General features: G+C 41.1%; 1 protein-coding gene across 2 annotated transcripts; it reads left to right on the top strand.

Moving 5' to 3' along the window:
- Positions 1-812: 812 nt before the first annotated feature.
- Positions 813-26,602, top strand: LOC142397944 (ATP-binding cassette sub-family C member 5). Of its 2 annotated transcripts, XM_075481787.1 has the most exons (29): positions 813-1,096; positions 2,569-2,757; positions 3,199-3,354; positions 6,377-6,524; positions 7,315-7,548; positions 7,877-8,050; positions 8,624-8,771; positions 10,456-10,604; positions 10,868-10,975; positions 12,632-12,982; positions 13,072-13,143; positions 13,266-13,390; positions 14,672-14,744; positions 14,835-15,038; positions 15,189-15,314; positions 15,603-15,714; positions 15,826-16,010; positions 16,393-16,539; positions 17,408-17,537; positions 18,162-18,315; positions 20,414-20,542; positions 20,738-20,924; positions 21,772-21,861; positions 22,243-22,435; positions 22,558-22,717; positions 23,437-23,515; positions 23,604-23,717; positions 23,980-24,144; positions 25,365-26,602. In XM_075481787.1, exons 2-29 carry the CDS (start codon positions 2,579-2,581, stop codon positions 25,455-25,457), a joined length of 4,185 nt encoding a protein of 1,394 aa, XP_075337902.1. In that variant the 5' UTR covers positions 813-1,096; positions 2,569-2,578; the 3' UTR covers positions 25,458-26,602. The 2 variants fall into 2 exon arrangements, with proteins under 2 accessions (XP_075337902.1, XP_075337903.1); XM_075481788.1 differs by lacking the exons at positions 813-1,096; positions 2,569-2,757 and having other exon boundaries at positions 3,212-3,354; positions 7,391-7,548.
- The last annotated feature ends 831 nt before the right edge of the window (positions 26,603-27,433 follow it).

The following is a 27,433-nucleotide window of genomic DNA, read 5'->3' as shown; positions in this document are numbered from 1 at the left end:
CTTTCGGGATTTGTCTGACACATTAACACTATGTATGTTTGACAAATTAATATTTAATTTCATTAGATGTGAACATGTGCACAATGGGTGATGTGTAGAAGAATCAAAGAGGTTCCTCAGTCATTTGATACATTTAAGAAAAAATATTCACAATATCTATACAGGTTCTGTCCAAAAAAAAAACAGTGTTTACCTAAATTACAAAGTGGTTCAGTGACAAGTTTCGTAGGTTAGAATAAATATTTTAAGACCACAGGATCATGAATAAACATGTACCTTCCTCCACCATAAGCTCACAAGCATGTCTGTATTCATACTTACTTTGCAATGTAAACACTCTTCATAGATACAGATCTGAAGATAAAGCTTTCCAAGTTAAGTGTTATCTGCCTTAGTTTATTCATATCAAAAGGCTTTGCTCTTTTTATTCTGATAAGTGATGTGTTTAATGGCTTTTTCTTAAAGAAAGTATCAAATATCTAAGCAAAAAAAAAAAAAAAAGAAGGCCCAGTGTGTGTCCACACTTAAGCCTAATGCAGGGTTTTTGCCCCGTCATAATTACGTTCATCCAGCCCTCGCTCATCAGTACAAACATGCGGGACCGGTTACTTATCGTGTTGACCATCTGAGAGGCCAATCAGATTGCCTCCCGTGTCTCTGACTCCGCCCTCCTGAAGGAACGCGGACTTCTCGTGGACCAAACACTTCCTGGTTGTTATTTCCGTTACCAGGGTGACTGTCAGCAGCGTCAGCGGTTGGCTGAGACGCGATGACATCAGAGAGATGTCGGGAATTCCTCTCCCTGTAGGGTTTCATGCGAAGCAGTTATGTGACAGTGAAGCTGAGCCGTGGACGCCGCCGGTAGGAAACAGCAGGTCCTGTATACACGTGAGGCGTAAAGTTTGCCATGATTCCCCGCCGTGTTTCCATCCGTGTCTGAATTGGATGTGCCCGTGCGGAGACGAAGTCAAGGTTTAAAGACAAAAACTGAGAGAAGAAAGCACCATGGTCATCATCATCTGTGCTTCCTTGTTGTAAACACAACATCTAAGAAGTGAACTGCTACCAAGGTGACCCGAACCAGACTGACTTTAATGTAAGTGTGGAACTGATGAAAACGCTGCAGTCACTTTATATTTACAAGGGCTCACCAAGAGAAAAAGTGGTTGTCTCGTGATAATGAGGCAGGTTGATTAAATTGAGGTGATATTAGGGAGTATTTCTAACTAATGTAGAGTGATATGTTATCAGTGTCAGCTTCTTAAATTGATAAAACAACCATCAAGGAAGAAATTGGTTGAATGTAAAATTGTATACGACTCAAGTTGTGTTTACAAGAACCTTATCTTTGTACACGCTGATAACAGCTTAAAACGTGAAGCAAACAAAGTGTGTATCTCTGAAATTGTGGGTCAGTTTGTTGTGCACATTAACTGTACTTATTAACTTTCTTTGCTCAAATATCTATTTTGGTTTCCTTGTAACCTTGTTATTGCGTGTGCTATGTAGTGTGACATTTTAATGGGGCAGCCCAGTCAATTCCCCTTCCCATGTAAGCATTTTAATTCAATTAATGTTTCTTTAAATAAGGGACTCTTGGAATTCATGGCTGCAGAGTTTTTGACTGTAGCGAACAATGGCCGGTCTTTCCCTAAAAAATCCGCAGCCATATGACAAACCTCACATGATACGACCAATGTGGGCAACAGATGGAAACGCAAACACACAGTAGTACTCTCTTTCAGCACCAAAGTTTGGTGCCCATCAAAACAGCAGTGACTATGTGTCGCAACATATGTTCCGGCAGAATTTATGGTATCAGTTTCTGCTTTTGCCCCAGTTGGGCTAGCTGTATTGGATCTCATCATCGACTACATTCCCTGGACAGATATCTGCGCCCCACACCAGCTAGGGCTGACCTTGTCACAGAGCTTTGCTACAGGAGGGATCAGTGACAGTGTTTGGATGCACCGGCAGCTCAGATGTCTGCTCCTGAGCTCCCAGGCTTGCTGGCAGATTGTCTTTAAATAGATAAGCACTGTATGCCAGAGTGGGGGCCATGACCTGTGAGCAAGGAGATTTCTCAAAACTATCTGCGTCTCAGAGAGTGATTCAGCAAAACACCACTCCTCTGTACCAGCTCTCTGGGGTAAATGAAGGCAGAACAGGCAGATCACTGCGTTTGATCTATTTCAGACTTTGGCTGGAAATGTCAAGTTCGGAGTATTTTTTGTCAACAAAAAAGTCAACGAAAATAACCCGAAGCCCATGTGTATATTTGTTTGTTATTTCTGTTCCTCTAATGTGAAAATGTGCTTATCTTATAGAAGAGTAATGTCAGACTCATCACAAAGATAATTGCCAGATTGTCAATAATGAAAGTTTAGATAGCCGACATGACTGAGTTACATGACTTACTATTTTCTGAAATTTGGCAGTTAGCTACTCCGTGACAGTGTCTGCATCGTGTGATTAACACAAGTAGTGTATCTTATAAGGCTTTTGTCACAGTTCAGAAATGTATTATGCTAATTAATGCATTCATCAATTTGTTTCTTTCCTCTTCAGAGGACCTGCCATGTTCCCAGATGCCCTGGAAGCAGCTGGGAGGGTGGAGGGCCTGTCCCTGTCCTCCCCACAACCACTGCCCGAGCTGGAAGAGGAGGAGGCAGAGGCATCGGTGGAGAGGGGGCCGAAGAGCCGAGGCCGCTACCGTAAAAGCCTGCAGCTTTTAAAGCCCTTCAGGATCACGCACAAGTAAACAAAACTGTATTGAAGTTTATGTTGGCCAGATAAGTGCAGATATGAAGGCAGACAGTTTAGGTCGGCATGCTGAACATTTGTTGCTCGCTGCCTGTTTAATGTCCTGACTGTTTGGGTGTAGCTGGAGGCCTTGATAAGGGATGGGAACTTATCCCTCAGAGACACACAACACCATGTTTGAACATATGCCGCCTGATGCCCCTGACCTTTTTTTTTTTTTTTTTTTTTTTCGCTGCTCTCTTAGATTTCTCTGAGGAGCGTGCAAATTACTGTCCAAACACTGCAGGCATGATTCACCTGTCATTGACTGTCGAGCAAAGGCGCCGCTTATTTCTCAGCAACCTACATGGGCCTGCTCTGCCAACATAGCGCCTCTGTGTGGGCCCTGCACTTTTAGACATCTCACCCATTTTCACGTCTTCCACTCTATTCCAGGCATCAGCACCCAGTCGATAACGCTGGCCTCTTCTCATTTATGACGCTGCACTGGCTCTCCCCACTGGCACTGAAGGCCTACAAGGCGTCCAGCTTGGCTATAGATGACGTATGGGGACTGTCTTGTCACGAGGCGTCCACAGTCAACTGTCAAAGGTGAGGTAACAGTGCACTACTGAGGATTGCCTCATGAAAGAAACTTGTGATGTTAAGAAAATTCAGCCTGATGCCGACAGACGTTTCCCACCAAGCTCCAGTTCTCTGAAGCTGAGACGATGAAGTAGAATAAATAATAAATTCTTGGAAAGTGCGTCAACATAAAGCATTTGCTCTCAGGCCCCCAATGAATCCAAGTCACCCAGTTTTTGTGTGTCGTGTATGATGTTTGTCACCTCAGGGTTCCCCTTTAAAGGATATTTCTGGTAATATTCCCTTTATTTTACTCTCAAAGTCTGCTCTTTGTCGAGAAAATAAAACCTCAGAACAAAACAAAAACCAAAAGGTGGATTGATTCGACTTGTATTGCATGTGGTTGCACAGTTCCAATGTGCAGTGACACTACTGTAAACAGTTCCTGTGAACTGAGCCAGTTAATAAGCAGCTTTTTTAAAACAAAGAGCAAAGAAATGTGTAGAGAAAAAGTGATGCAGAATTTAATGAAAAGAACACCTCTCAAACTGTGGAGCATGAGGGACTGATCATGCTTTCAGCGTACAGCTGGTGACACAAGGAGCAATTCACTGGCTGAGGGAAGAAAAAGTCAGTTAGATATTTGGAAACTTGGAAGCAAACATCACACTTTCTGCAGCATAGATTGTGAGTATGTGATTAAATTAGAATAATGATTCTGAATACACTTCAGAATCCAAAATGGACTACCTAAAGAGGCTCAAACTGAAGGTTTTATCGTGGCCTTCACAGTCACCTAAACATCATCAAAAATCTATGCATAGTCCTGGAAAGAGCAGTGTGTGCAGGCATCTCAATGAACTAGTAGCAATTTGCATGCAGACGAAGCAAACGTATCCTAAACAAGAAGTGAAAGGCTCTCGCTGACTGGAAAGAGTCACTGCCCTACGAGTGTGTTACTAAGTACTTGCAATGCTTTGTGTGCAAATGTTCACTTCAAGCCCCTTTTCCATTTTCTTAAAGTAAGAAAGGTGTAACAAATGTATCATCTTTGATGTTGTTGCTTTTGGAAGTCATGTTTGGCTCACTTAGACATTCGCAGTAACAGTGATTTTTCCAGAACTTATGCCGGCCGCTGTTCTTAGGTGTTTTAGATTTGTTGTTTGTTAGTTTTCTGTCACTTTTGTGAGACTTAACTGATGAACAGCCTGCTTCTCTTTACTAATACAGGAACATTGTGTCAGGATGGGGGCGCTAAGAATAGCAGGGATTAGAGATTACAGTGAGAGTTGGTGCCTGACTTGTGTGCTTATGTCATTCCTCTACCTGCAGCACACAGTGTCTCCCTGTCACGTTAATTAGCTGTCACTGACTAAGGTAAAAGTCTCTGTTTGACTGCCAAACCACAGCTTGAGAAACAGTAACACACGAATTCTCTGAATGAACTATCAGGACTTACAAAAAGCTGATTACGGGGCTCTTGGGTGCTGCTGCTCATTGAAATGTCCATTCTTCGTGTGCTGTCACGTCTGTGTGGTATGACTGGGCAGTACAGAGGAGTGTGACTGTTTGAGGAAGTGCAAACTTGTGTCTGATGACAAGTGCGTGTGGTGTAAGTGACTTCTCCTGCAGGGAGATTGTGGTTTAGGGCCTGGCGGTTTATTGCCACTGCTTTTTGTGTGTTTAAGAGCTGGTGGAAGGGAAGCAGGAAAGGAGTACAAAGCTATCACGATGGTAACAGAGGGGGGCTTTATCTTGCGTTTACATAGCAAGAACGGTTATGCAACCGCAATGCAAAGCAGAGATGATGGCGCAAGGGGGAATTGGAAAAGCTCCCTGGGAGAGTTGACACTTGTTGGTGCTCAGTGAGGTGCGAATCTTGAACGCGATGTCCCAGCCAACACGCTCTTGAAACATCAGCTTCGCTTGCCATCTGGCTGTTAGCTGTTAGAAACATTTCAGTCCTGTTTAAAAGCAAATAATTCCTCCTCGGGAGCCCATACTGTTGCCCTGGTGTTCTCATTTCCATTTATGTGTCTAAGCCCACACTTAAGATCTAGTGTTGCATCATTGAGTTTTTATATAGTGGGAATTAAGTTAACTTTGATGATGAAAGCTATACATTTGCATAGCATATTGTTGGTATTGTATTATGTTTTATTGTTTAGGCACATGGTATTTTGTTAAATACCATGTGCCTAAATGAGGTGCATGTTTTCACTATGAAAGTTTTCAGTCACACTCCTAATGTGATGAACTTTATCGTCAACATTATAATTGAGAATAAAATTGATTTACCTTATTTTTAACATTTCTAATTATGTCTCTAAATTAAAAAATACATATATTTCTATGTGTTTTCCTTATTATGGTCCTTATACTCCTCACATTGTCAGTGATTTAAGTTGCACCTAAGCAACTTTCGGCTGCTGTTTAATTGTAATTTCTTACATTTAGCACCATTTGACTTCAAGTTGTAATTATCAGGCTTTGAAAGTTGTATTTGATACGTTTTTAATAAAGTCGTTTGGGCATAAATTAGCTTCTGCAGCTGCTCTGCTGCTGGTTTATGGAGTCATTAGCCATGAAGTATTTGGCCAACAAGATATTTACCTACTTCAAGAGGTATTATGCAGCAGTAGGAGCACATTATCAGATCTTTAACATGTTTGGTACCTTTCTCAGTCCAATTATGTGATGCATCATTCATGATTGTATATTGGAGGTCACCTTTGCATTATTATCACCCTGCCTGGTTTAATTTTCCTCTGATGGTTTTTAACTGGAATGATTGCCTGTCAGACTATTTATACCTCAAATTGTGCTTTTAGGCGGTCTGATAAACTGCTTTTACATCATTTAAGGATAGAAAGCAGTACACAAAATATGCTTTTCACTGATTTTGATTTTGGCCAACATTTACATGTTGTTGACTGACAGTGTAAAAGCACTTGGAACCACTCTAATATGCCAAAGGGAAAAACTCCTTCACTCCTTAAATTGAGCTCAGTCACAGTGCATGTCGTTTGTTCTTGGTCGTTGGTTCCAGGCTCGAATTTTTGTGGCACGACGAGATAAAAAGACGTGGACGAGAGGGGGCATCCCTGATACGAGTCTTCTGGAGGTTCTGCCAAACCCGTATGCTGGTAGCCATCTTCTCCCTCCTCCTCACAATGGTGGCGGGTTTCGTTGGGCCTGTGAGTACCGTCTAAGTCCTCCTTTCATTTTCTATTGCTTCTTTTCGGCTAATATGCCTTTCAACATGGTCGCTAGTTTGGAGCCACAAGTCCACGTATTTTCTGAAAATCACTTCATCCTGTTTCACGCCGGTCTGGATATTTAAAGGGTGGATTACAAAGCTTTAGATAGTAAAATCAATTTTAATAACATAGATTAGCTGGTTTACACATCCAGAAAAATGTGCAGTCCTTTTTATTGCCTTTTGATGTGTATTAGAATACAAATTGAATGTATGCTCATTTCTAAACCTGAGCAGAAATTAGTTCAGTAGTCACATTGAAAAGTTTTGTTTGTATTTCTGAGTTGGTTGGTTCCTTCTGCCCTAAGAAGTTTATTTCAATGTTTTGGTATGTGTGCCTTATGTGATTATTACTACCCACATCTAAGAGCATTAACTGGATTTAGTTCTTACACAATGACGCATTTGTGTCACATACCTATCTGATTTATTAATGTGCTGACAAAGCAATGCTGAGTTCTGCAGATTAACCATTTTTATCTAATTTGACTGATTTAAACACAAAGTGTTTAATTCTATATTCTCATCTTTTCCACACTTCTTGTCTCTGCCTTGCTTATCTATATCTGTGGCATTTTCTAAATTGGACTCTTTCCTTCCTGTCTCCTTTTTTGCTCCTTCTCTGCCCCATCTTAATCTCCTCAATGTCTCCATCTTTTATCTTTGTTCTTTCCCTGCTACTTTTTCCTTGTGTGTTCCCTCATCCCATTTTCACTGTCCGTCGTCAGGCGCTCCTGGTACGAGCTCTGCTGGAGTATTCCCAGAGCTCACAGACTTATGTACTGTACGGCCTGTCTCTGGTAGCCGGGATCTTCCTCACGGAATTGATGCGTTCCTGGTCTCTGGCGCTCATGTGGGCCGTCAACTACCGCACTGCTGCTCGTCTGCGCGGGGCAGCTCTTACTTTTGCGTTCCAGAAGATCCTCCGGCTGCGAAGCACTAAAGACATCAGCCCAGGCGAGGTAGGTGACTCGGGGGACTCATCTCCAAATTAACAACATAATCCCGCACCTCTGAGCACCACATGCACATGATTGAGATGGATTTAATTTAGACTCTTGCACCATCCGAGCTTAGATCTTGACAAATCTCATATCATGAAGGAAGCACGGCTGGCTAAGATTAGTGCTTACACGGCTTTAAAAGAACCACTGTTTAACAAGTAAACTGGGGAATGAAGACAACTTCATTTGTAAAATTGATCTTATTGTCTTAGTTTGCCTTGTTTGAAATTGCTTAGCTCATAAAAGATTTTAATTCAGTTTGTCTTACAAATTGCTCCATACCTAGTTGATCAACATCTGCTCCAGTGATGGCCAGCGACTCTATGAAGCAGTGTCAGTGAGCTGCCTGCTGGCAGGAGGGCCCCTGGTGGGCATATTGGGTCTGTCTTACACCGCCGTCTTCCTGGGCCCCACTGCTATGCTGGGGTCAGCCATTTTCATCATCTTCTACCCTACAATGGTACGACTTCTGCACGAACATCGAAAACATGGGAAAATTTGACTGTTTATCAGTGTCTGTAAAGGACAAATTACGCCAAACACCAAAGTGTAATTTGATGACCAACTTTTTCTTTTTTTATAAACGCCAATTTATGACCACATTCATTATAGCAACAATAAGCAATTTAATCAAAGCCTCTCTAAAAGTTTAAACTAAACTTAATTACCAGGGACAAATATTGCTGTTGACTCATTATTTTCTGAGCTACAACTTCATGTAATTTGGTTAGTTGAAAACACAAGTAGTCATCTCTTTAATTCAGGCGATTAAAGAACCCCACCAGCACTTTTTGAGAGCCTCATAACTATGTGGCTATCAATCTCCCGTCAACTTTGTCTGTTATTTTCAAATTACACTCGGCCTAAGACATAGCCCGACAGCAAGAGACCCTGGTATTTATGGTGAAAGGCGTTTATCACTCTGGTCCCCTGGACAGGCCTGCAGCTTAGCTAATGTGATTGTGTCTACTTTCATTTCCTCCTCTGCCACTTATTTCTCTTGTCATCATTTCCCCTGTTCCTGTCTGGACAGATGCTTGCATCGAGGCTGACGGCGTATTTCCGTAAGAAGTGCGTGTCAGTCACTGACCGGCGTGTGAGGCTGATGAATGAGATCTTGGGCTGCATAAAGTTCATCAAAATGTATTGTTGGGAAGATGCTTTTGCACAGAACATTCACAGTGAGTGGCTGTCATGCTCCTAAGTGACTCAGCGATATACGCAGTGCTCATTTCCTGTTTGTTGTCAAAAACCACAGCTTCTTTAGACAGCTTTGTACAATTGAATGCATGTTTTGGGGCTTTTATTTGCCAACTCACTCAGAATATTGTGTCACTTTGTTTTAACTCACAAATGATCAGTTTATCACCTGCAATCAGTAAACGGGCAAGATCACCCACGCCGGAAATCCACTGTCTTTAAGATTATTGTGTCTTCTGGGCATTGCGGTATCTTAAATGTCTGCTGAGGTTGTTGTTCTCATCTATGAATTAGCAGTGGCCTTTTCTCATATGGTCCTTGCTTTAGGTTGTGGATAAGGGATTTTTTCCCCTCTTTTTAATCATTCTCCAGAATAACACGGTGGGGCTTAGTTTTACTGCTGTTAAGTGATAAACTATTAGAGGGATAATTAATTGGTATTCACTTTAATCGCCAATGAGCCTTAAGGGTTACAGTGTCGTTCCTTTTAATTAGTATCCCAGCTACATGAATGATCAGTGTTTTTGCCCACGATGTATGACTCATCCTTTTGTAGTTCAAAGAGAAACACACATGGCATCTAAAAGAAATCCAGATGGGAAACAAGATGAACTAGAAAGACAGAGTTCTTTTATTTCACATACTGTGTTGCTTGAGCTTAAGATGCTCGAGCTTCTTGTTTTTGTATTTGCACCCAGTGTGCTGGGTTAACCCATAAGAACCCACCGTGACACAGGTGGCACACGCCCTTTAAATGTATTGGAAAATTCCATGAAAAGCTTTATCCTTGATTTCAACTCATGAATTGCCAGAGTTACCCATACTTAACATCCCGGTGGGTCATGTGACAGGTCATGTGATTTAGTCTTCCCATAAGATCCGATTTATTGGTCATGCATACATGCATACATGCATACATGCATACACACGAAATTTGTCCTCCGCTTTTAACCCAACCCATAATAACATTTCCAAGATGTCTGTGTGCCAAGTTACCACTACGGGCAGAGCTAGCTAAATTAGAATGGCTTGTTTTTGGTTGCTAAAGGAAAGATTCAAACCATTTAAACCATTTAACACCAGTTGACACATCTTTGACACTAGGGAGTGTTATTTTGAGAAAAATGTCAGAAATGTGTTCTATATAATCTGTTTACTCTGTTTTATGTCCCCCATAATTTTCCTTGATGTTGAAATGATCCAGGTTCTTAACGCCCAATGTGACATATATGTCACATTACAGATCTCTGACAGATCTCTGGGGGTGGTATTTTGAAAATAAATTCAGAAATGTGTTCTATGTGGTCTATTTAGTCTGTGTTATGACCCCCTTAATTTTCATTTAAGTAGAAATGGTTCCGGGTTCTTATGGGTTAACAAAGCAGTCAGGTCATGCATGTGAGAGATACAAACAGGGACCAATGGGTCAGTATTTGGGCATTAGGCTTGGAGAGTTATCAAGGCTCAGTAGGTTTTCAAGCCTTATTCAAGAGGGAGGCTCTTGTCCTCCCTCTTGTATTTGTTTTTGTATGCTGTGTTGGTTAGTGGCTCTGGGGGTGCTGTTGATTGAATGTTCATTGGAAAACCCTTTGGGAGCCACTCAACCCCAGCTTTTTGTTTTTCTTTTCCTTTTAGTCATGTCTGTCTTTCATGTTTTCTCCACAGAGGTGCGATCAGAGGAGCGGGGGATACTGGAGAGAGCTGGGGTCGTCCAGAGTCTCACAGTGGGTGTGGCTCCCATTGTCGTGGTGATAGCAAGCGTGTGCACCTTCACCTTACACATGGCCCTTGGCTATGACCTCACTGCAGCTGAGGTATTCATATATTTAGCCCATAATCAACATTTTCAATGTATTCTTTTACCATTTTGCATGTGGGATTAGGATACATTTACCACTGACTGCATTAACTGTATGATAAACCTTCCAAAAATGATCCTTTACATGAAACAAATTGATATTTTTTACATTTTTTACTTATTTTATAGTTGAAGTGAAGCATCTGTTTGGTTTTCAAAGTTTGAGACAGGGTAATAAATAACAAATGACTTTCTCTATTTATGTACATCCTACATCAGGCTTTCACTGTGGTTGCTGTTTTCAACTCCATGACTTTTGCCCTGAAAGTCACACCACTGGCCGTGAGATCACTGTCAGAGGGTGCCGTGGCAGCTAAAAGGTTTCAGGTGAGAAAGGCAGAAGGCTCTCTTTGATATACATGTGTGTGAAAAAAGTATTTCTTTTGCGGAGTACTTATCACCTTATATTTCTTATACTCTTTTACAAGCCGCCAGACTTCCTTGTAATCTTTTAAAGTGGTCTTGAGCAAAGGTTTTGCATGTGTTTTTGAAGCTCTTTGAAAACTTTCTTTTGACACTGGTTGTCATTTCAGTCATTTTAAGTCCAGTCCTCGTATCTCACTTTTTTCATTAGAATGTGTGGTTTTATTAAGACACTTATCACTGACCTATGAATCATTCAGGTTTTAAAAAAGGCACCACACTCAAAGGATGAAGCAGTGTTGTACTTAAGAATAACTGACAACTTAGCAAAGAACCCATTATAAATGTTGTCTGTAGGCACTTTGTTACTAGCAGCCTGTCACAAAGACACATGATTTGTTTCCATGTCTTTAATTTCATCTAAGACGATTGCCAAAGATAACACTTATTGAAAAAAAACAAAATAGTATTTTTGCATGAAGTTGTTTATCAAAGAGATATAAGCATAAAACCTTTAAAAAAAAAAGGAAATCTTAAAAACTATCTACAGTAGATGAACAGTATCCGTCTGCTGTTCACTGAAGCCACATCAGAAATTATCTTCATGGAAGGTTGGCTGTCAAGAAGCCATTCTTAAGGAAGGGAAACAGGGAGAAAAGGCTGATGCCAAATGACACAAGAATAAACTGAAAATCAGTGGCAACAGGTCTTATGGAGGGATGAATCCTCCCCAGAGCCCAGACCTCAACATTATTGAAGCGGTGTGGGATCATCTTGGCAGAGAATGGAACAAAAGGCAGCCCACATCCAAAGACAAGCTTTGAAATGTCCTTCAAGAAGCCTGGAGAACTATTCCTGAAGAGACTACTTAAAGACTCCACTTATTTCCTGGCAAGATATTGAAATATTAGTGGTGCCTTAAGACTTTTGCACAATACTGTTTAAAGAGTATTTTAGATAAAAATGACTGGTATAAATGTCATTTATATGGTACATACTTTGTGTTTTTACAAGACAGGTGTTTTAGTCAACCAGCACAGTTAAAGCACATAGTAACTGAACGATTTTCTCTTTACATATATATATTTACACAGCATGTCACTTGTCAAAATGTAAGCAAACATTTCAAAGGTCGACAGATGAAAATAGACCCACAATGTGCATACAGTACGAGAGTCGCCAGGCAGGATTTATCCTGTTGCTAAAGACTCTTCCACCCACACCACATACTGACATTTTTGATATACTGTTTCTCAACACAGAGTAAAAGTCACATGTTAGTGAGAGAAGTTGCACAGAGCCAGCTAAGGTTAAGTAAGCAAGCCTTGCTGCCAAGGACGCACCAAAAGACTAAAGATCTTCTGTGATTTACACGCACTGCATGATAAAGTACTGAGAAGCTTAAGGACAGCCCGGACTCTACTTAAGGCATTAGGCTCTGTGATGCAGTCATTGCTGCTCAGCCAGTTCGTCATTACATAACCTGACGCGTGTTACGCCATGTGTGAAACAGCGTTTGCTTTTTCATGATTTTATTTGATATTGTCGTACCTAAAAGAAAACAGCATTAAATAGTCTGAATCAGATGTTTAAGGTAACCCATCTCGTATCATTCCACAGAGGCTCTATATGATGGATGTCAGAGAGACCATTTTAGTCAAAATGGAAGATCCTGCCAACGCGGTAGAATTTCAGGACGCCACGCTGGCCTGGGAGAAAGCGCGTTCGCCAGCTACAAAGTCGAACCCACCTCCGAAGAAGCGAGGGGGGATGAAGAGTGTGCTGCGCAGGGAGAAGCTTAGTCTGTACATTTCCACAGAGGACACCAAGGGAGACAAAGAAGGCCCCAATGGACAAAGTCTTCTCACAAATATGGAGCAGGAAAGCCCGCAAAGCACCATCTCCTCCACTCAAAGCATACGACCCCCACTGCACAAGACCCTGCACCGCATCGAGCTGCGTGTCAAGACGGTAACACAAAAAATATGAATATGATTAAGAATATGTGGCTTAAACAGTTGGATAAACCTTCACCTGCTTCGTGTGATTTATTTTCTAAGGGCTCTCTGGTTGGAATCTGTGGAGGTGTGGGGAGTGGAAAGAGCTCTCTTCTGTCTGCTCTACTTGGACAGGTCAGATTCAGCTAGTTTCCTCCTTCAATGGCACAAACATGAATATCAGCAAGGATATATATTTTGAAAAGAACACTTTCAAGTGTCTTCTCAGCTTCTAACCTTCTGTTTTTGTGCTGCAGATGACCCTGTTAGAAGGTAAAGTAGCTGCCAGCGGGGGCTTCGCTTATGTGTCTCAACAAGCCTGGATTCTCAATGACTCGCTGAAGGAGAACATCCTGTTTGGAAATGAGTATGACTCGGACAAGTAAGATAAACTTTTGTGTCATGATGCTATACAAAAAAGTCCTTAAAAGTGGAGATTTATTCCTAATTGAAGCATAGCAGAGAGAGGTATGGTAGAAATCTACAGAGATCTCCATAAATATATTGGGAATGCACATATTGTGTATTTCTTTGTATCTTTTTGAGATTTTTTTAATTTATTTAATTTATTTTTTAACTCCTTGTCCTGTCCAGCATTATGGCAGCAGAATTGTAATCTGAATACCGTTTATGCCGCACACATTTGCTATGCCAAGGGAAGCTTTATGAATGTAAAGCTCCCCTTGATGCCCATCAACTCCTTATTTATTTATTTATTTTTGTCACAATACTTGACATGTGATAGTGCCGAACCGGACCGGGGGACAGAGAGAGAGGGAGAGCGAAGAAGGGAAAAAAAGGAACAGAAATATGAAGAGACAAACATAGAAAACAATGAAAAATCAGACAACCAGCTGCTACACTGTTAAAAACAAAACTGAAGACAATGCACGGCTTTTGTGGGGATTTTTTTGAGACTTTTTTTAAAAACATTTTCCAGTGCTGGTTTTGATTTTGCGCTGCCGAAAAGATTTCAACTGGTGTAATGGCACTTTTTTTTGTATCTGTTATAATGTATAACCATGACCCTCAGGAAAGTTGTTTGCAAGCAGGAACAGCTGATTTAAGTAATGCTTGGAATAAGATCCCAAGTCCACGTGCTTTGAAGAGGAGATGTAGAACAGGAGCAAAATGGAGAAGAAGGAGGAGAAAGTTTAAAGTATTTCTTCTCTTGATCATCATGAGATATTTTAGCTCAGTTGCAGATTAAATGGATGAGATTGGATCCTTGATGAAGACGCAGTGGGAATATCAGGAAGGCGTTATTTTTTTCCCCTAAAACTTAGCTGCAGGAACAAGCAGGAACATCTCGCTACATAGCTTTAAGTTTATGAGGGCAGACAGAGACATAACAGTGAAGAAGGAGGAATTTACAGTGCTTGTTGTCAACAGATGGTGTAATACAGGAAATGGTTCTGAGGAGTGTCTCCTCACCCCATTTGTTGAACTGTTGGCTGTGAGTTCCTGTCAATGTTGTTTACACCTGTTTTACCTGCCAACGCTGTGCGTGTAACTATTCATAGCGATCTCTGAAGAATTCAGCCTTACCTCTCTCCGCTGCACTTAATTTAATGATGATTTATACTGCAGCGATATAATTTCCCTTTGGAGATTAATGAAGTTTTATTGAATTGAATACATTTTTTACATTTTTACTCGTCAGATACAACGCTGTGCTGGAAGCATCCTGTCTCCTCCCAGATCTTGCAGAGCTTCCATTTGGAGACATGACGGAGGTTTGTGTATTGTCTTCCACAAAACGTGACAACTGCTAACTGCAATTTTTCAAACATCACAGAGCACTTATTTCTGTGTTCTCTTTCTAGATCGGGGAGAGGGGCGCCAACCTGAGCGGAGGGCAGCGTCAGAGAGTGAGCCTGGCACGCGCACTCTACAGTGATCGACCCATACTTCTCCTTGATGACCCTCTCAGCGCTGTTGATGCTTGTGTGGGTTCGCATATCTTCAATAAAGCCATTCGCGGGGCTGCTAAAGGCAAGACGGTGCTTTTTGTGACGCACCAGCTACAGGTGAGGACCACTAAAGTGTCAAAAGGTCTCTTTATTCTTCTAGAAAATGTTTCATTGCTTTCCTGAATGACTAGACCCACCAGTTTTGATCAATAAAATATTTCCATCGTGTCTGCAAAGTCCTCACCATTTTACCTCTTTCCTTTTTAGTATCTGCCTGAGTGTGATGATGTTATTCTGATGAAGGACGGCCAGATTGCTGAGCACGGCACCCATGCACAGCTAATGGGTAAAGAGCGTGACTATGCCAACCTATTCAACAGCATGCAACAGGAGGTAAGGCCTGGGGCGCACAAGCAACAAAAGCAGCACTTTTGAATAAAGCATCTTTGCCCCTGCTAAACAGTAACATTGAACATTACAAGCTGAATAATTCATGAGCACAGATAGACAGGCCCAATAGAAGGAAAATGTTAATACATACAAGGCCATTCATTATTAATGCGTGCATTGATTCACTGGTGAGCTGCTGAAGACCATGTCACCGATATCGTATCTGTTTAAGCTCATTGTGTTGTTTCGGCATGCTTAAAAACTCTCTCCATTCCCATTTTTGTCCCTCAGAACCTGGTTAAAGAGAATTTAAAAAACAACCAACAAAGGGAAGGAGCAAAAAAGGCTGACAGCGCTGTTGATGTTGCCAAGGTCATACCAAAGGTGGAAAGCAAAAGCAGAGGTGAGGGAGCCTGCCACTTTTCATTTGACGTGTATAAAATTAAGTAAAATGCTGTTTTCTTTGAAGAAAGTTTTTTTTATTTTGGCCTTCTTTCTTGTCCCCTGGATTCAGAACAACTGATGAAAGCTGAGGAGAAAGGCTCTGGTGCAGTCGCCTGGTCTGTGTATGGAGCCTACATCAAAGCAGCGGGGGGTCCATTAGTCTTTATCATCAACGCCTTCTTCTTCCTCTCTACCACTGGCAGCATAGCCTTCAGTAACTGGTGGCTGAGTCACTGGATCAGGCAAGGCAGAGGGGTAAGTTGGAAGCAGACCCTGCTTCATTATAATAAACTCCTCTCTTTGGTGTGTTTTTGGCTCCCAAAGGAAAAATAACTACTTTGCCTCAGTGAGTTGTGGCAGCAGACTGAGCATTAATCTGAATGTGCATGATTAAAAAAGTAACAGCATCTCTGTAAACTTAATTAAAAACAAGCAGCGGAGAAACAGATGTGAAGCAAACATGCAGTGGCTGCTGTTGAGAGATGTGCTTGGAATAGTAAGCGTCACCAGACTGACTGATTTTAATGTATTTTTTTGCAAGCCAAAGTGCGCTTTTCTCAATTTCATTAGAAGCTAAATGGGGAATTTTTCAATTTTTAACTCAGTCATTGTAATTTGTTGCCCCATCTGCCCTCAGAACACATCATTAATCCTGGTGAATGAAACAATAGCGAGCAACAGCATGAGGCTCAACCCTCATATTCAGTACTACTCGACTGTTTATGTCATCTCCATGGGAGCTGCTTTACTGCTGAAGACAGTGAGAGGGCTTTTGTTTGTGAAGGTAAGCGTCTTTCATCATCATCACTGACTTTTTTCTTTTAAACGCTGATGAACTTCAAAGTGTTATTAAGCTCAGATATATCATTAGTGCTTTACAGTCAAGTGCTCCTCCCTGATTGTCTTTGCGGTCATTTGTTCATGCTCTCATGATTTTAGCACCATAATGGAAAATGGCTGCAAGCCAAATCCATTTAGCATTTGTCCACTTGCACTATCCACAGCTTTACAAAGGCTGCGTGTGTCTATTTGTCCGTCTGTGATTTTAAAAGAGGAGAGAAAGCGAGGACACGCGCGTGGGTGTGTGCGCTCATCCAAGTCAGTGCCCCCTCGGGTGCGCGTCCTCTTTTTCACGCTAACCCATCCTGACACAGAATTGCAGAGGTTAGTCCCACACGTTAATGCGTGCCACGTGAAATTGCTAATTTTTCAAAGATGGCTAATCTTTTTTTTTTTTACCTCTAGCTGTGATGGGATCTTTGTGAGTGTTAAATATTCCATTAATAGAATTAATTTGTTCTCCACTGCCACATGTAATTTCTGTCCAATTGGAGAAATGTCTCTTGCGCATTGGGTCATGACCTTCATGTAAGCCTCCCAGAAACTCATTATAAATGAAGATTTGACAGCCTGCCTTGTGCGAGGAAAGCAAATAGCCACCCATCCCTGTTCACATGCTCAGCATATGGTGAGGTAGTGTTTGTAACTCTGCAGGCAACATGTGAGTGCCACTGTATTGTGTGATCACTGGGTGATTTCCTTCCAACTGTCTGTTTTTCCGAGCCACGATTGTTTCCGTATGTTTGTTAAAGTTGTTTGTTTACATGTGTCAGGTCTCGTGTTGAAACGCAGCATGTTGTTTGTGTTGACAGTGCACAGTGAAGGCCGCATCTGCACTCCACGACAAGCTGTTCCGCCAGCTCCTCCTCAGCCCCATGCGCTTTTTTGATACGACACCTCTGGGTCGAATCCTGACCCGCTTCTCCAGGGACATGGACGAGGGTGAGGCTTGATTTGTCATGACTGTGAACCTCTCCCTCAGGAGAGCTCTCAGCCAGTGAAGTCACCGTAGTTGACAAGGTGTAGTGCCAAGACATAGTGTGATTTGACATGAAGTTTTTCCCCTTGTGAGTTGCTCTCTGTTATCCACTTCACTTGTGTCTTTGCTTGACATGTCGATTTGTGAGTTGTTGTTTTTTTGGATGGTTGCGTTTGTTTCTAAACATGATATTTATTTTTTTCTGTTGCCTGTGGAGGTTTTACTACTTTCTCTCTCTTGTTTGTGAAAGAAAATAAAACACTAATATGAGGCAGATTGGGTACCAAAGAATCTGTCATACTGTGGTCGAGCCTTTGAGTCTCTGCTGAAATTCAGCAGATGTCTATACTGACAGTTAATCTTACCACTCGCCCACTCATCATGGTGCCCATGTCAGCACAATTCCTTATTGGATCTGAATGGCATCTGGTTCTCACTGGGAACTAACCTATTTTTGGTTGAATTTTCAAAAACTTTGTTCATGACTGTAAACTAAATGGGTTCTCTGTTGGTGAAACTGCCCCTCAAAGCCTTAACCCCCCCCCTGTCTCATATCTGACACTACACTGATATTTTTCCTCCCCCAGTGGATGTGCGGCTGACTATGCAAGCTGAAATGCTGCTGCAGAACCTGACCCTGGTGCTGTTTTGCTTGGGGATGGTGGGCATTGTCTTCCCCTGGTTCCTGATCTCTATCCTGCCCCTGGGTGCCTTCCTCTGCATTGTCAACCGTGTCTCCAGGTCAGATTCTCACCGTTCCTGTTGTTATCATAGCTATTAGTTCACAGGATAGAGTTTGCTGGAGGGATGATAATGTACCTTTTTTTCCCCCGCTGAACGCTGCATGTTTCTTTAGTTTCAACTGAGATAGATTTCAGTAATTACACTGAAGTTCAAGTAAATTAAAAACTGGAAAAAACATACTTAGAAATCAAAGTAGAGCTTCAAAGCTGAGGGATAATTTTTTTTCTTTTCTCTCGGATTTTATCACCAAGTGTATAAGCTCATTCAACACAGACATGCTCTCACATGGGCTATATATCACTTGGATTTGAGAACATTACACCTATTGGAACTATGATCATAGACTTGGTTTTGCAGACTTATCCAAAATCATTAATGTTTATTGTGGGATCAAATTAGATAATATATTTCGAGAGAACTGAAAATGAAAAACATTGAAAGAGGCTTTGCAATAATCTTTATCTACAAACATGTAGAGTCTCAAGGGTTTTCTGTACAGTGGTAAATTTTGCAGGAGTGTTCTGGCTGATCCAATGCCTCTTAGTTTTGCCATTATTTACGTTTTTGCTGCAGTTGAGTAATAAAGGTGAATACAGCAAGAGAAACCGTAGCTCGCTTGCTGGTGTCCTGGGAAATAACCACAGAATCATGTTATTTCCTCTTTGTGTGAAATCAAGAAGAGCATGAGTCTGTGTTATTGTTGTCAGAAGTTGCAAAAACAAGATTTCACCTACATATCCAGTGCACACAGTAATTATCTTTGATTTTTAGCACTGCATCATATAAAAACATAAACTATATGATACTGGGATTATTGTGGTGTAGCAGAAGGGGGTGAAACTTAAAGGGACGGAGCTCAAACAAACATCTCCTCCTGTTCTTCTCAAGATGCCACTTAATGACTTGTTTCTACACAAACTGGAATCCATGATTTCTTTTATCAGATCTCATACTTAAGAGCTCAGATTAATTGCAAAACATCTTCTCTCTGTGTGCTTAGTTGGTGGGAAATGCAAGTGGAGGTAAGGACATACTGTACTTTAAAAGGAAATGGGAATAAGATTGGAAGGAAAAGCTTTTCCCTAATGGCTAATGAAAAGTATTGATAACCTTCAGCAGTGCTGTTTAAAATAATGAGATACGGTGTCTTACAAAGTCATAACATCCCGGGATATGTATGGATGTTACGTCAAAGTAGAACTAAAATTGTCCACTTTTAAAGAAACTTTTATTGATTTCCTTCTACAATAAAACTGCCCAGGGCATAAACATGTTTGCGTGCATCACAGCCTGGGAGCAGGGACGTGTCATGTTCTTTCCTCATCTCTCCTCAGATTTTTATGAGAAAACCGAATAATTCATGGGAGACTCGTAACTGCCATGCACTGTCATTCTGTCTTGGCAAAGGAAAGTAGACAGAAGCCACGCCTTTGTCAAGAAACCTCTCCTCCTCTTACTTCCTCATCGACGGCACATCTGGCTACCAAGTGTTGGGCTTTTTGTTTGTGACAATCACTTGTAATGTTACACAACCATCAGTAGTGGAGAAGTGACCAGTCAGAGAAGCTGGTGCTGTGTTGTGGGCCATCTGCCTGTTTTGTGCATTGTCTCATCATTACCTGTCTGCCACACAGCAGCATCATTAGAGCTGAAGCGTCTTCCAATCCCACACTTCTCAGCTCTGTTTCATCATTAAGACGGCTTATCCCTCCAAGATTTTACAAAGCTCAAGTATCAATTTAACTTAGATGTGACATATGTGCTCTGGTCCTTAAAGTGGGTCAAATCACTTCCACAAAGGTTCCTTTTTCAGCCGGGTTTTTCACATTCTGCCGTCTGTATGTACCGTGGGTTGCTTTTAATGATTTCTAGTTGAATGTATTTCACACAATGTCCTATCATTTTCATCCAAAGACAGCCAACTTTTTAGTTTTGTGGTGTTCCAGAATCAAACTGGATCACAAAACAAGCCAAGGCAAAGTTTTTGTCTCCCCAAAGAAATATTTGCAGTCATTTGTATATGATTTTGCATTTTACTGGAAAATATGAATTCCTCAGTTGTTAAATGTAAAAAACTATCATTGTCTTTTTCCAGGGTTCTCATTCGTGAGCTGAAGCGCCTGGAGAACATCAGCCAATCACCATTCACCTCCCATATAACCAGCAGTCTTCAGGGACTCTCCACCATCCACGCCTATGGAAGAGGGCCCAGCTTCCTCCAAAGGTGAGCACAATGTTATCTATCAGTGACAGAAATCATTAAACATTAATTTCACCTTATCTTCTCATGTAGTTTCTCAGTTTCCTCCTCAGCCTGTTAATAAATCAGACCTCATGTTGGAAAATCTCCAATGAACTGGGGCAGTATACAGCCCTGTTTGAAATGGGTTTACAGTCTCTCTTTCTTTTCTTTTTTTAGATATCAGGAACTGCTGGACACCAACCAGGCCACCAACTACCTCTTTAGTTGCGCCATGCGCTGGCTGGCTGTCCGCCTGGACCTCATCAGCATCTCTCTTATCACTGCTGTAGCACTTCTCATTGTCTTCATGCACAATCAGATACCACCAGCCTATGCAGGACTGGCCCTATCATATGCGGTGCAGGTTTGTAAACAAACACGTGCAGAAACACAGAAAGTAATTCAAAAGGATAATAAGTGCAAAGTCTTGCTGATCAGCTGTTTGGAAGGATACTTGATCAGAACTTTACCTGATATATTTGAACTGTTACCCATATAATACAGGATAAATTGAGACTGTGTCACTTTTTACTATGTGGAAATGCCATTATAACTTTTCAGCATATTGTAATTCAAGTGGTCTAAAAGAAAATGGGAGCTCTAAACCTTCTCTTGGCTCTGATACCAGGCTTTAGGCTTTTATCTGATTTGAGATTAAAATGATACATTGAGGTACTATTAAGTGTAACAGAGGTTCCACTGTATGATATAGAAGTAGACTCTTTCATAATGATGCCACTCCAGGGTATGCTTTCAAATAGCATGTCGTATTTGCAACATCATTATGTCTTTATGTATTTTCTGATTACTGATATTTGCCCACTAACTCCTCTGTCCTTGAGCTCCACTTAAAATAAGTCAGCATTTTAGCTGCCATCTACAGCCTAGCATGTAACTGAGCTGTCGTTTACAGCTGCTGTTCAACACTGTAAGTGTATGATGCAGATTCTCTGTCACCCTACAGATTATTTCCTCAGTATGTCTGGGAGCTTTTTTCTAAACATTCAGAGCTTTTCCTAATGGCATGATCAACATGGTGATGCCAGCTTTTGGAGATAATTTAAATCAATTAGCAAGATTGTGAAGGAGACATGTCAGCAAGTCTGTTTGCTGCTCAATTGCTGTGGCCTAAACAGTCGGGGCTTCGTTGTAATTAGTGTGACAGTAAAAATCCTTAACCTTTTAACTCTCTGCTTGTCTTTCAATTCCAGTTGACTGGCCTGTTTCAGTTTACGGTGCGGCTGCTCACTGAGACTGAGGCCCGGTTTACATCAGTTGAAAGGATCAATCATTATATTAAGGTGAGAGCATTGATTCACGCAGTGCTTTTGTGACTCACAGAAATATTTTTATGACCAGACCAATGTGACAGTAGATTAACTCAGGACGGTTGGCATGTCCAGACATGCATGGGTGTATGTGTCTGTGATTGTATATGTGTGATGAACTCAGCAGGAGGCAAACAGAAACTCAGTGTGTGGTCTTTGTGCTCTCCAGAGGGCATGACAAGGCTTGTGTTGCACACACAACAGTCATCAAACCACAATGATACAAATATCAACTTGAGTTTTTCCCTCCAGTGCAAAGAAAAGCTCATAGAAGGAAAATCACTTCAACTCAGTTAGAGGGCTTGTTCCTCTTCAGAGATTAATACCAGATACCATCGCCTTTCCTTATCTCAGAGTCTTGACAGTGAAGCACCCAGACAAAGTCGTGAGGCGGCCACTCCTGCCCCCTCCTGGCCTCAGCAGGGAAAGATCACCTTCCAGGATGTGAGCATGTGTTATCGACATGAGCTGCCACTAGTGCTTAAGAGCCTGTCCTTCACCATTCTGCCTGAAGAGACCATCGGCATTGTGGGCCGCACAGGATCAGGTACGACTGACCTTCACTGTTCTGTTCCCCAGCCGGCAGCGTTTCAGATTGCATTTACATTTCTGTTGCAACATTTCTGTGCACATTTGTGAGCACAGCATCTTTTCTGTATGTGTTTGCAGGAAAGTCCTCTCTGGCTGTAGCTTTGTTCAGGCTTGTGGAGCTGAGCAGAGGCTCCATCATCATTGACGGGATCAATATTGCACAGATTGGCCTGGATGACCTGCGGAGCAAGCTAGCCATCATTCCTCAAGAGCCTGTACTCTTCATCGGTACAGTCAGGTAAATCCAGTGATAATTACTTTCATCATCAATAGTTATGAATAATGGATTTTTCTGGTTTACAAAATTTATCTTGGACTAAAAAGCACATCAGGGAAAATAGAGGGAAAAAAACCCACAACTTTGCAGTGAAGCAGCTGCTTTAAAATCTGAAATCTGTTTTTATGTACAACCAGGAGGTCGAATCAAAATGGGGGTCTGCATGTGTGCCCATACAGATGGTGGCTCCCTTCTGGAAATGGGTTTTAGTCAGCCTGCTTTTTTTTTAAAGCCGCAATATATGTTTATTACCCTCTTTTTTTTTAACATAAAGTCACGGACTCCCCTATTATTCTGTTCACACACGTACACAATTTCCATAATATGCTTGAAATTGGATATTGCAAGGTTTTTGGAGCACATATATTACTTGCTTTAGTGTGGCAATCTGTGTCTGTCAGTTTGATTTTCCTCCGGGAAATCTACGCTCTGTGATAAGAAATTAAACAACAGATAAGCCTAATTTGACAGGCAAGAGTGACTCAGAAAACAAAATGGCTGCATTGTTTTTACAAAACCCAGAAGCTTGAAGCTTTATGGACCTCTACCACTTTTACATTCAGAAAGGAGATCTTTGTCATTGCGTGTTGGGTGGTCAGCTGTACAACACATGTACTGTCTCAATGTGAAACATTTCATCCAGCTGACAAATACCACAATTATGCTTTATATCCCAACAGGAGCAATTTAGACCCGTGGGACCATTACTCTGATTTGCAGATCTGGGAAGCCCTTGAGAAAACGCATATAAAAGAAATGGTGAGTGATAAGATGATTGCATCGTAAATTATACTTTGAATACTCTGTAAAGAAGCCCTCCTCATATCTCCGTAACTGCACTCCTCAGGTCAGCCAGTTGCCACATTCGCTCCACTCAGAGGTGACGGAGAACGGAGAGAACTTCTCTGTGGGAGAGCGGCAGCTTCTCTGTGTGACCAGAGCTCTGCTGAGGAACAGCAAGGTGCTGAGTGTATAATGCTGCCATTCTATATTTACATGTCACACTGTTTTTTTCTTTCTTTTTTTTTTTTGGAATGGGTGACTATCTCTTCAGTTTCATTTAATGAGAAGATGAGAGCTTCCCCTGTCTCCTCCTGCATGGGATACCACTGTCACCTAGTGGTGTCATTTAAAACTGCATCACGTTTCTATGTCATTATTTGAGCATTAAGGTATTTGTTATTTGCCTCTCCCTCCGTAACATTTGCTGTTTATATTTTTAGATACTCATACTGGACGAGGCAACATCAGCTATTGACACGGAGACAGATCGTCTCATCCAGGAGACCATTCGCTGTGCGTTTGGCAGCTGCACCACTCTCATCATTGCGCATCGTCTCAACACAGTGATGAGCTGCAGCCGGGTCATGGTGCTGGACAACGGCCAGGTGTGTATAAATGCAACATGAGTGATTGTACAATTCGCACTGCTGCCTCAAACCCATTCGCAAGTTGAGACGACCCCTGATTTATTGTGTGAATTGGTCACTTTGAGTTGATGAATAGGATAAGACACTGCATTTTTTACTTGTGAGGCGCTGAAACTGACTTCTGATGCAAGTAGAGGAAACACAATGCACAGAAATTAGAAACTACTTAGAAGTTTGAGTTGACTTCTCGAAGGATTAATCAACATGCAGAGATTACAGCAACATTGGTATATTGCCACTATGATCCTGTGACTCTGCCTAGAAGAGTCAGTTTTGTCCCTGTTAGCCCGATTCTTTCATTGGAAGCCCAACAACAAACCGGAGAAATCTCAAGTTAATCAAACAAAGTATATTTTTTATTGGTCACAGGTAAAGTATGGCAGCGCTGGACTCGGAGTGTCAGAGCTCTTGCAGGAAATCCGTCAGCCCGAGCCCCGATATATGGAAATCGTTCATTTTTATATTCTTCACATTTATCTTACAGAGGTTGGACTTACATGGGACTGAGTATAATTGGCCAGTTATTAGTGACATGAACAGACCAACCGCTGTCCACGTCATGTTCTTGGGATGTGATAAACAACATGTGTGTGTGAGTGTTGTTTTCGGCGTGTATCTAATGTAACAGACCTATCTGACAAGATGTAGAAGCTTCATCTCACCCAGTTATTTAGTCCAGTTATGCTATCTTAAAGTCTTGGACCATTCAAGGACATACATTGTGTAGATAAGTACGAAATAGGAACATAGATTGTTTAGAAACATACAGAATATGAATACATAATGTTTAAGAACAAAGCCAATTATAACAACCCAGGGATTCGTCAATTTTATTTATTTTTGTCATTTCATGTTATAGATTGTGTTGAATAGCTCCTACTCAGGATTTAATGTTCTTGGATAACTGGCAACTACTCTCAGTGTTACTCCTTTAATTTGTTGTATCTGTATCCAATATGTGTCAGTGTGCAAAAAGCAGAGCTAAAGGTGTGCTCTGTTTAGTGATCAGCGCAGATTACACCGTATAAACTTGTGTCATTCAACAAAGCGTAACAAGACCATCTGAGGACCATGCTTTCCAGATATTAAAATGCTGTTCATACAGGGAAGGCAGCAGTAATACGTCCAGATTTAATGTGCTGATGCTGATTTTGTCATTTTCTTTTCTTTTTTTTTAGATTTTGGAGTTTGACTCCCCCGCAGCCTTGCTGGCAGATGAAAATTCGAGATTCAGAGCCATGGCAGAAGCAACAGAAAACCAAAGCAGATAAAACACTCTGGAGAAGAGAGCTGTGATCCCACAAAATAAGGAGTATAATATGTGAATGGCATAAAAAACACGCATACACACACAATAACACAATGGCATTTACTCCAATCCTACCATGATGTGAAAGTGGTGCATGAAAAATACAGTCATGGCTGCTCTGTGTTTCTGTTTTTTAACCACATCAAAGACCCCGACACAGCATTTATGTCATGACACACATAAAATCTCAGTGAGCATAGTAAGATGCAACAGACTCCTTTTGTCTGCTGCTGTGTCACAGGAGTCATTTCCTGAAGGCCAAATATTTAACCGAAACAGGGTTTAGACTCTGACAAAAGCACTTTATGTTTCATGCGGTGCTTCCTTTTTTCTTTAGAGGTCAGTTAACCAGTGAGGCTCTATGTTAGTTTTAGTCTTCCTCTATTTGCGTCATTCAGACCTCACAGTGAGGAAATCAGAGAATGGTGTGATATTTTAAGTGTCGTTGATGTTTTTAATTGCAAGAATTTCTGTTAATTATTTAAAACAGCGTACTTTAAAAAAAAAAAAAAGAAGCATCACCTGTTATCCATTCCTATGAAACACTGTCTAAAGCGTACTGATAGTATCTGTTTGTTCTCGTTGTTGCTACAGTCTAATGCAGCAATTTCAGTCAATTATCACAGATGGGACATGTGCCTAGAGTTGTCAACACCTTCAGGTTTTACTATGGATTTAGCCATGCAAGCATGTTTTTTTTTAGACTGCATGCAAGTACAATACTGTGTTTTGAAAAGAGCTAATGTTTCCAAATGTTGGAGTTTTGAATCTACACGTTTTACATTGCTTTTAATGTTTTACCTGCAAGGTAATTCGGATGTGGAGCAAAGTATAATGCTGCAAAAGTTGCAGTTCAGAGGAACGGCATATTATTTGCAACATGATGAAGAGGATCGACGTCAGGATGTGTCGTGATTTAAAAACTGTAGACTTTTGCCTTATAGTCAAATGTGCTGAACAATCATGAAAAGTGCAATATCTTCCTATTGCTTTGATACATTTTCAAGATTGCCTTTGAACACTTTAGATGGTAACGTTGCAATATTTTTGTGAATGTTCGATTTTTAATATGATGGGGTTTTTTAAATAAAATATTTTTTTGTAAAAGACTGTGTCCAGTTGTATAACATGTTTCACATTTTAAAGGGGGCCTCTTGAGCATATAGTCTGGTATTTCATCCTAAATTGATCAAGTGGGTATTAAGTTATGTGAAAGAGTAAGAATTGGAGAGCAAAACAAATCCAAAAATGTACTGACACGAGGCTGATATTGCACCAACTAACCACACACCAACTGCATCGTGGATAATGCAAGCGTTAGTTTTAACAAGAAGAAATAACGAAGGGAATATGAAATAACAGGCAGTAAATCCGAATTTTCTGCATCAGTTTTCACAACAGTGGAGACATAGTGTAGACCAGCAGCACCACTGAAATACAATCTGCAATGACATTTATCAGTTCAACCTTAAATCATAAAGCCCTAATCCCCAAGCTCTGACATGGATATGCTCACAGTGTTTTAATATTGCGAAACCAAGAAATCCACTTATTCAACCCTGGAGATCAACGCAGGGTGAAGAGACATACAACTCCAGTTTCAAAATAGTTGGGATGCTGTGTGAAACAGAATGCAATTATTTGCAAACACCATCAATCAATATTTTATTCACAGTAGAACATAATAAATAGTAAAAAATATCAATTTGATAGCAGCAACATGTCTCAAAAAGTTGAGACGGGGACAACAAAAGGTTGGGTGCAACTGATTAGATTAATTGGCAAATGGTCAGCAACATATTTGAGAATAAAAAGAGCACCTCAGAGATGCAGAGTCCCTCAGACATAAAGCTGGACAGAGGTTCAGCAATCTTGGGGAAAAAAATGCATTCGTAGATTATGAAACAATTTCAAAACAATGTACCTCAATGTGAAATT

This window comes from Odontesthes bonariensis, chromosome 13 (assembly GCF_027942865.1).
Source record: "Odontesthes bonariensis isolate fOdoBon6 chromosome 13, fOdoBon6.hap1, whole genome shotgun sequence".
Classification (NCBI taxonomy): Eukaryota; Metazoa; Chordata; class Actinopteri; order Atheriniformes; family Atherinopsidae; genus Odontesthes; species Odontesthes bonariensis.
This window is presented reverse-complemented; position numbering and strand designations above follow the sequence as displayed.

Excerpts from the sequence above, each read along its gene's own strand:
- LOC142397944 (XM_075481787.1), top strand. The coding sequence starts at position 2,579 with ATGTTCCCAGATGCCCTGGAAGCAGCTGGGAGGGTGGAGGGCCTGTCC. Across the intron at positions 16,011-16,392 it reads GGATCAGGCAAGGCAGAGGG|AACACATCATTAATCCTGGT; the intron begins GTAAGTTGGAAG and ends ATCTGCCCTCAG. Across the intron at positions 24,145-25,364 it reads TGGTGCTGGACAACGGCCAG|ATTTTGGAGTTTGACTCCCC; the intron begins GTGTGTATAAAT and ends CTTTTTTTTTAG.